This window comes from Geospiza fortis, unplaced genomic scaffold, assembly GCF_000277835.1.
Source record: "Geospiza fortis unplaced genomic scaffold, GeoFor_1.0 scaffold351, whole genome shotgun sequence".
In the NCBI taxonomy this organism is placed as follows: domain Eukaryota; kingdom Metazoa; phylum Chordata; class Aves; order Passeriformes; family Thraupidae; genus Geospiza; species Geospiza fortis.
Genome location: NW_005054419.1, coordinates 1,484,081 through 1,492,262, shown reverse-complemented (window position 1 = coordinate 1,492,262; position 8,182 = coordinate 1,484,081). Strand labels below are relative to the sequence as shown.

The 8,182-nt window shown below is 46.7% G+C and overlaps 1 protein-coding gene across 13 annotated transcripts in view; it reads right to left on the bottom strand.

Moving 5' to 3' along the window:
• Positions 1 to 735: 735 nt before the first annotated feature.
• PTK2 (protein tyrosine kinase 2) overlaps positions 736 to 8,182 on the bottom strand; it is a 173,147-nt gene continuing 165,700 nt past the window's right edge. For 7 of the 13 annotated variants that reach the window (XM_031061601.1, XM_031061602.1, XM_031061593.1 and 4 more), the window contains 6 exons: positions 7,797 to 7,836; positions 7,027 to 7,133; positions 4,782 to 4,790; positions 3,348 to 3,503; positions 2,823 to 2,903; positions 1,765 to 1,974 (listed from right to left, as the gene is read on the bottom strand). In XM_031061601.1, the coding sequence (XP_030917461.1) occupies positions 1,765 to 1,974; positions 2,823 to 2,903; positions 3,348 to 3,503; positions 4,782 to 4,790; positions 7,027 to 7,133; positions 7,797 to 7,836 (603 nt within the window). Of the gene's footprint in view, positions 1,975 to 2,822; positions 2,904 to 3,347; positions 3,504 to 4,781; positions 4,791 to 7,026; positions 7,134 to 7,796; positions 7,837 to 8,182 lie in introns of all 13 variants that reach the window. The other 6 variants (XM_031061594.1, XM_031061603.1, XM_031061604.1 and 3 more) reach the window with 3 other exon arrangements.

The following is an 8,182-nucleotide window of genomic DNA, read 5'->3' as shown; positions in this document are numbered from 1 at the left end:
AGCTGGGGCTTTACAACTTCCCCTGTCAGGTTTTTCGTGTTTCACAAGAACAGTTACAGCTCTAAAAGGCACCCACAGCCTCTGGATGGAGCAGGGAATGAAATCCCAGTGAGCAGGGGTGTAGTGACAGCCTGGAGCTGCAGGATGGGGACCTGCTCAGCAGAAGGGCTGGGGCTGGGCTGCTGCTGCAGCCTCTGGTGCAGTGACACCTCTGGTTACAGCAGCAGTGCAGCTCCTGTGGCCCCTGTGCAGGGGCAGCTGTGGCACAGCAAGGCCAGGGGTTTTTCACAGTGGGGAAAAGGCTGCAATGCTCAGGTGAAGGGCTGAGGTTGTGGAAGGTACAGGATGTATTTACCTGGCCAGAAAACTGGTGTGGAGGGTGGGTGTGGGAGGTGATGTCACACTACACTGGAAAGGAGCTACTTAAAAGGCATGAATTTAATAACTTCTGAACACGACTTTTCCAGAGCAGTTGAACAAGGGAAGAGTCATGTTCCAAGTGGGTATTCCAAAGCATTTGAGGCATTACAGAATTCCAGGTGTATAAGAGACACCCCAGAGTTGTGGAGGGGGGGTTGTTCCACATCTGGACCAAACACTGATGGACTCTGCACTGTGTGTAACAACTCTATGATAGGATGGTAGATATTTGTATCATCAACTCTTTTTTAAAAAGACACAGGTACCCAGGGAAGAATTCTTTTGCAGTGCATACACATGAAATAAGAGTCAGAGTTTCACTGGTAACACCTTTTTAATAGGTCAAAGTAACTGTACAGTTCATTATATTCTTCCTGAGAATAATTTATATCCCTCAACAGCAAAAAGGGAGTGTGGTTTTTATTTTAACAGAACAGATGGCATAACTGTAAAACCAAGGAAAATCTAATTACACTGCTCTACTGTAACTCCTCCCAGGCAAGATAGACAAAAGGATGGGTTAGTTAACTACAGTGGGTTTAAAATAGTCATCATGGCTTTAATCTGTCTTTATAAATTATATAAAAATGGGGGACATGAATGGTTACAGATCTCCTCTAAATGCAGCTCTGAATTGCTCTGGTACAAAGCAGCATTTTCACTTCCAAGGAAAACAACATTGCTACAAAAGAACTGGCACATTATCCTGGTGAAAAAGACGAGTGTTCAGTTGTGTCCTACAGCTAGTTCCAAACAAATGCTTCACACAGTCACGTAAAAGTAAAAGGCAGGAAGATGAAGAGGGCTTTAGTTTGTCTTGAAATGACTGAAGTCTTGAAAATATAGCTTTTTATTCTTTCTCTGTAAATCGTGATTAGCATATTGCGACGTAAGTGTTCTAATAAAAAAAATTCCAGTCTGGATAGTTCATATACTGTGGGCAAGAATTCTCAGCCCTGAGGTTTCCCCGAATTCTTCACTTCACAATATCTTTCTCCCATCTGCTGCTCCAACAGTTTTGGCTCCGAGGCCGTGGCCTGGTGGCAGCTCGGTGCGAAGCGTGTCCCATGCGATGGAGTGACCTGCCCTGTGCCCCAGCTCCGAGGGCTGCTGTACAAACCTCAGCTGCTGATAATGCCACGGCCTGAACCCCATCCCGGCTCCACCAGAGCCACTCGGTTCAACTGTTGCAATGAGAGAACCCCAGGGGGCGGTCAGGTCTGCTGAAGCCAGAGGCGCTGGAAGGCCAGGACTGCGCTGGGTGAATCCTCACTGCTGGTGGAAGGTGAAGGAACATCCTGTCGCGAGCAGAATTCCGAGGCTGATGATGCTCTTCCTCAGTGCTTAGTGCGGTCTGGACTGGCTGATTTTCAGTCTGGCTTGATCAATAACATCCAGCAGGTTTTTGGCATCCACAGCCAGGGCGTGAGCAGCCGTCAGCATTTGCTTCTTGTACTCCTGCTGCAGGCTGGTCATGACGTACTGCTGGGCCAGCTTCATCTTGTTGATGAGCTCGGCCAGGTCCGAGTTCAGCAGCTTCTGTGCCATCTCAATCTGCAACGAGACAACCCTGTCAGCCCTGGGGGCTTGAAACCCTGCACTCCCAGCAATTCCACAGAGCTACAGCCCCTGCTGATCCCTGACTGCAGTTGGGCTGTTTCTGAAATGCCACGGGGAGCAGCAGATGGAATTTGGCACCTGCTGAGCCACCCACTGCTAAACAGCACCAAGACCCAAGTACTGGATTTTAAACTACAGCTTGGCATTAACAGCCTGTAAAAGGTTTTCAAGTTATTGTTAGCTTTACTCTTTTTACTCCTGAAGCAGCTCTAAAGCATAGAAGCAGCTTTAAAAAATGAAACAAGAAGGCAGATATAGATTACTTAAGCACACAGCTAAGTCAGCATGAACCTCTGAGACGGCACTTACAGAACCATTGTACCACACTCATTCAAGGTTTTGGAGAAAAATTGTTTTAATTATGAACTTCATTGAAAGCTCTCAGTCACTCCTCATCCAGAACTACAGCCAACCTTCCAGCTGTACCAAGCTCTGCTCAATTACCTGTTCAGTGACTTGATGTGCAAGCAAATGACAGGTGACATCTGCACTGAGAATTAATCCTCAGCTGACTCCCTGCTGTGGAATACTGGGGTTTATGTTACCTTCCTATGGGTGACACCTATATCCAGTTTAAGAATCCTCATTAATACCAAGCCTAAGTTCATGCAGCAATTTTAATGAAATTCATTTAATGCAGAATTATAACCCAGGAGTTCAGACTGCTCAGGGAACCAAAAGGTGTGTCTGTGCCACGAAGGGAGCACCAAAACCTGTCCCAGTGGGCTGAGGCTGACTGGGAAGGCAGTGGCTGAGCACCAGGTAAGCAGAGCTCCACGTACCTCTCTGTGGGTGCTTGCAGGGAGCACTGGCAGGGTCTCATCTACTGTTGCCAGTAAAGTTCTTAGTGCCAGACCAACCTCCTAAGAAAAAAAGATTAAAGAAATAAACTTCAAAGACTTGAAAAAATGGATGAGAGAATTTTAGGAGTGCAAGAGGCAGTGGATATATTTAATTGCTCATCTGGAAAAGGAGAGAGTTGGAACATGCCTAAGGTGTTTCAAAATCCCAACTGTGTCTATCACCATCAAAACAAGATGCCAAAGGCTTAAGAACAAGTTTTTCCCCTAAAAAGTGAAAATGTGGAGAAGACAGCACACTACTCAGGACTCTGGACAAGCACAGGCAAGCTGGGCATGAAGCAGTGCTGTCCACAATACTGGGCATGGAATCCAAAGCTCCAGCCTCTGATCACATGAACACAAACAGCTTTTCTACTTCCAGCTTTCCAGAAAACTTTTCCTACACCACTTGAAGACCTCATTCAGGGTAGGAATACACCCCAAGTTTAGGCACTGCTCCCGTACCTTCACCATGGGCACGTACTCCTCGGGTGGGGCCGGCTGGATCTTACTGGACATTTCTATCACCGCCTTCACCAGCCCCGTGACGTTCTCGTACACTTTGTCATTGGAGCGGTCCAGGTTGGCCGTGGGGGGAGGGCTGATCTCCTGCGGCTGAATCTGCAAGCAGAGAGCGGCTGCTGGAGCTCCTGTCCCCAGCAGATGGGGCTCGGCCACCTCCCAGCCGGGAAGGGCTCGGGTTCCCCGGGTTCCCACAGCCCCGCCCAGCCCCGCTGCTGCCCTGGGCTGGCTCCGGGATGAAGGAAGCTTCTTTCAGTTCTTCTGACCGAACCTGATCTCTGAAATGACACTGGGCAACTTCTACCAGGGTTTCCCTGAAGAGCTTCCAGTCTAACACTCATCAAAGAAGGAAATCATTTGAGGCATAAGAGTATTGAGTACCTAACATGTCTCAGTGGTTCAAGTTCCACTGCGAGGGCAACAGGTATCAGGTCCCTCATTCCAAAAGGGATTTTTGTGCTCCAAAATAATGTCAGAGCACACAGTAACATTACTGATATGTTAAAGAAAAAACTGATATGTTAAAGAGAGAACTGGAACGAGATCATCCTTCCAAGCCAAACTATTCCATGATTTTATGACATTATTATTTTGTTAGTGAAAATCTAACAGCAGGTTAACAAAAATGGTGTCACCAGTACAGGTGGGAAACATGGAATGCTATTAGACAGTTTATTTCCAAGAGATCACAAAAAAACTCATAAATTAAAAATCCACTGGTCTTTACTCAAGTAAAACTTCCAACAAGTCAGATATGTCTGGAGTTAAATCCGAAACAGACTGAATTAATCCCAGGTCTGAAATGAAACAAACTTTGCAAACATCCTTTGTAAACTCTTCAGTATCTCAGAACTATAAAACTACCAAGCATCTCAGTTTCCTGCAGCTATTCCCTACAACAAGATGCCCAGGCAACAACTCAGTGTGAGCAGAAAGTTAAAGAATTCCTGATTTTCTCCTGGATCTGAGATGGTTCATGGTGCTTCAGCTCCCTACACTGGGTTACTGCTGGCTCTCAGGACTGGTCCCAGCTTCAGAAAAGTTTCACTGCAAGCCCCTGATCCACCGCCCTGAGGAAACTGTGGAATGCTTTGGTGAGACTTTCTCTAAGGAAGGAGTGCAGGATTCAGTACACGGTGATTCCATTTTGTAGCATTTCATTAAGTGGATACCAACAGCTACCACAGAGATTCAATCTAGCGCATTGATCAGAAAATACCTTAGGAAAAAGAACACTGTAATTGCCTTAATCAGCAGGGAAAGGCTGTGATTCGAATCAGTTTTAGCAATCAAGAAGTTAAAACAGTCATTTGGCAAAGTCACATGCAAAGACATTTTGGAATAGGGCACGTACACACACGCTCACGCACTGCTTACCCTCCATGGCTATGGTTGAGCAGAATGTGGGGGGAGGTTAAAGAAATTTACCAAAAGAAGGGAAAAAAAAAAAAACAATATTAAAAAAACCCAGCAGGAAAAAAAAAAAAAAACAAACAAACAAACCCAAAACGTGTAGCAATCAGAGACCAGTTAAAAAGCCTGCAATGAAAACGCATCCTCACCAGAACCGGCAGCCACCTGTGTTAGCTCTGGGCCCTGTGTGACAGAAGAGCTGCTGTGCACCCCTGTGGGCAGTGGAAGGGTTTGCCATGCACCCCATGCTTCCTCCTGACTCAACACACGGGCAGGAGATCATGCAAAGCTGGACAGGAGCAAGCCAGTGTGGTGAGCAGCAGAGTGCTGAGTGGAGCAAGGGCCTGGGAAACCTCTCCTGGGAACTCTGCTGCTCCCTCTGCACACACAGTCCAGGACTTGATGCATTTAAGAAAATTCTGTATTCATCTTTCTGGAACTTCTTGTTTAGGTAAGTCATGATGGGAAATACATGGTCATTTAACTGTGCAAGACTTGCTCACAAGAACTCATCACAGCCATGGCCAGGAACTACCAAGAACCCATTCCAGATGATTCCCAACCCTTGGAACTCTAGACCCGAACCTTTCAAGACTACAGACATTGTGTTTCTCAGCCCTTGGTTTCTCTTTGTTTATCCCCAATATCAACACCAATATTTTGCAGAATTTTGAGTTTCTTTGTGGAACTGGCTGACTCTGCCTCACCCAGGAGCTCTCTGGAGCCTGCCCTGAAGGCTCCTGAGGGCAGGAAATTCCAATCCTCTTCATTTGTGCTCTCCCAGAAAAGGGAGTCTGAACTGGGTGTACAGAAAAAGGAGTCTGAAATGAACCCCAGAAGCATCTTCAGTTTAGGACTGCAACCATTAACAAAGCTATGCCAAAAAGGAATGGGCTGTTTTCTTCAAGGGGCATAAAACAATCCAATTCCAAGAAAATTTTGACAGAAGAAAAAAACACAGCCCTTCTTTCCTACTCAAAGAGCTGTTTAGTACACAAATCCTGTTCACTTGTCACTACTGATGTCTCTGACTGCTCAGGTTTGTTTGCTGTCAGAAGTCTGTATTTCAAAAACATTTTTTCATATTCCAGCATCAGCATTTAGAAAGGAAATTTTAGAGAAGCTGAATTTAGGAAGACATCTGTTACTGCTTTTTGACGTTTTCTGAGGCTTGGCAGCTCGTAAAGCACTGGCATCAGTTTATGATAAATAATCCTGCTCAAATTCACCACTGCTGGCTATTTACACTGATTCTTAAACATTCCAATAATCCCAGAACATGAGCAGGAGTGAGACAGGCTGGCAGTGGCTGGGATCAAGTTGTGCTGAACACATTGCTCTGCAGGTTCTGAATTTCATGTTCAGATGAACTGGGCTTTTTCTGTATTTCCTTAAATCACCTAAAATAAGGGTCACTTATCCCAACTGCTGTGGCCACCACACCATGGATTCCTGTTCTTTACTACAGGCCTGGCAGGGCTGTTTCCTGGAGATTAGAAAGGTGGCAGAGTCCCACAGGCAGGAAACAGCACACAAAGGGATGATTTTGGGAGTGCCTGACATCCTCAGGAGCAGTTCTGTGGACACCAACTGCAGCAGGGGCAGGACACTGCACCCAGCAGCAGCATCTCTGCTCCAAAACCACTGTCAAGTTTCAGTTTTGGCTTTATTGCTATTTATGGGAAATGAAACAACACATCAGGAAGTACCTCACTCCCAGGTCAGACAGCCCATTTCCCCTGTTCCCTTGTTCCCCAGAGCTGGTAGGGTTTGAGGAGCCCTAGTGATGCAGCAAGAGCTTTTTGAGCACTGCAGGAGAGGTCTCACCTCCTGTGACCAAGGACAGGAGACTCTGGTACCATCTGAGTAACTGGGATCCCTGGGAATGCTCCATCCTGCTCAACAGGGAGCTGGGTCCATTTGGGATACCTCATCATTCCAAACTACAAATAAGCTCATCTGGGCAGGTTCTAGGTGAGGAGCACACTAAATCACAGCCAGGGAGAACCTGAATTCCCCCTCACCCCCCTGGAGAGCTGCCAGGGCGTGTTTGCCCCATGACATTATTCACTCATGAAGTTTGGTCCCCTTGCTTTCCATGGTCTCTACTTCAGGAACACCAAACTACCTCAGAGCTGTCATGTTTGATTTGCTGTGGGTATTTCATGTGGCCCTGGTGATGTTCCATTTTCTGGGGGGTTTCCCCTACCTTCACACCCTCGTTGTAGCTGTCCACGGGGCTGTTGAGGCTGGCCAGGCTGCCCAGGTGCCCGGGGGCTCCGGGGCGTGGGGGCTTCTTTGGCGGAGCTGCGTGATCTGCTCGACAAAAAAATTGTGATTTTAGAGCAGCAAGGTGTCAGAGGCAGCTGGCACCCTCCTGCTCTGCACTGCACAGGCTGCATGTGCTCTGCTTTGCCAGAGATGGGAGATCTTTAGGTGTGCTGCAGGAAGTGCACTGTTTGTGGGAGCTGCACTTTATGAGAGCAGGATTGTTTTAGTTAAATATTTGAAACTCCTTTTGGGTGGTAACTGCTGCTGCTCTGGGCACAGCTACCCCAGCCCTGAGATGGTGTCATCCCTGGTCCCACAGCTGAGTGCCAACATGCTGTGTGAACCTGGGAAACTGGATTTCTTCCCAGCAGCAAATTGTGTGATTCATTTTTGAGACTGAGAAACCCAATTTTAGGTGTCTTCTGCTGTTTTACATGTCTGAACTCCACCCGGGGTGAATTCCCACTCTGACTCAGCTTGCTCTAGACATTTCCTGCTTGTTGATCTAAACACTTCCTTGGCTTTGCTGACTGCATGTCTGGGGCCTGCATGGGGAGCCTGAACACACAGCACACAAACATCAATGTGTAGTACCTGGAACTGAATCCACTCTGTATGGAAATACTGCCACGAACTTTTGTTCACTACTGCTGCTACAAGACTTGTAATCAAATACTCAAAACGTCAGCATCTGCATTTACTGCTTACCTGGTTTTCCCACAGGCTGATATATGTGCTGGTTACCAGCCTATAAAATCAAATAAAATAAACATATAAAGTAGTTATTGCAGTGCTTGCAGCTCTCATCAGCACTATCTCAATCTCAAACACCAAGAGCAGCCAGCTCTCAGCACATTTCCCACCAGCTGAAAATACATCCCAATTCACCATCATCAGTCCCCCACTACAGGTCTCTTACTTACAGCAATAAAAGAATTTGCATGTATTTTGTACTGCTCACAACAGCCCTGGCCTCCACATTACACTTCATCCTTCCTTATTACTCAAAGGTGGTGAGACAGTCACGGGCATTTTGAGTCTGTGCCCACAGATCCAACTGAAGAGGTCATGATGGTGAAGGAGAAATGACAACA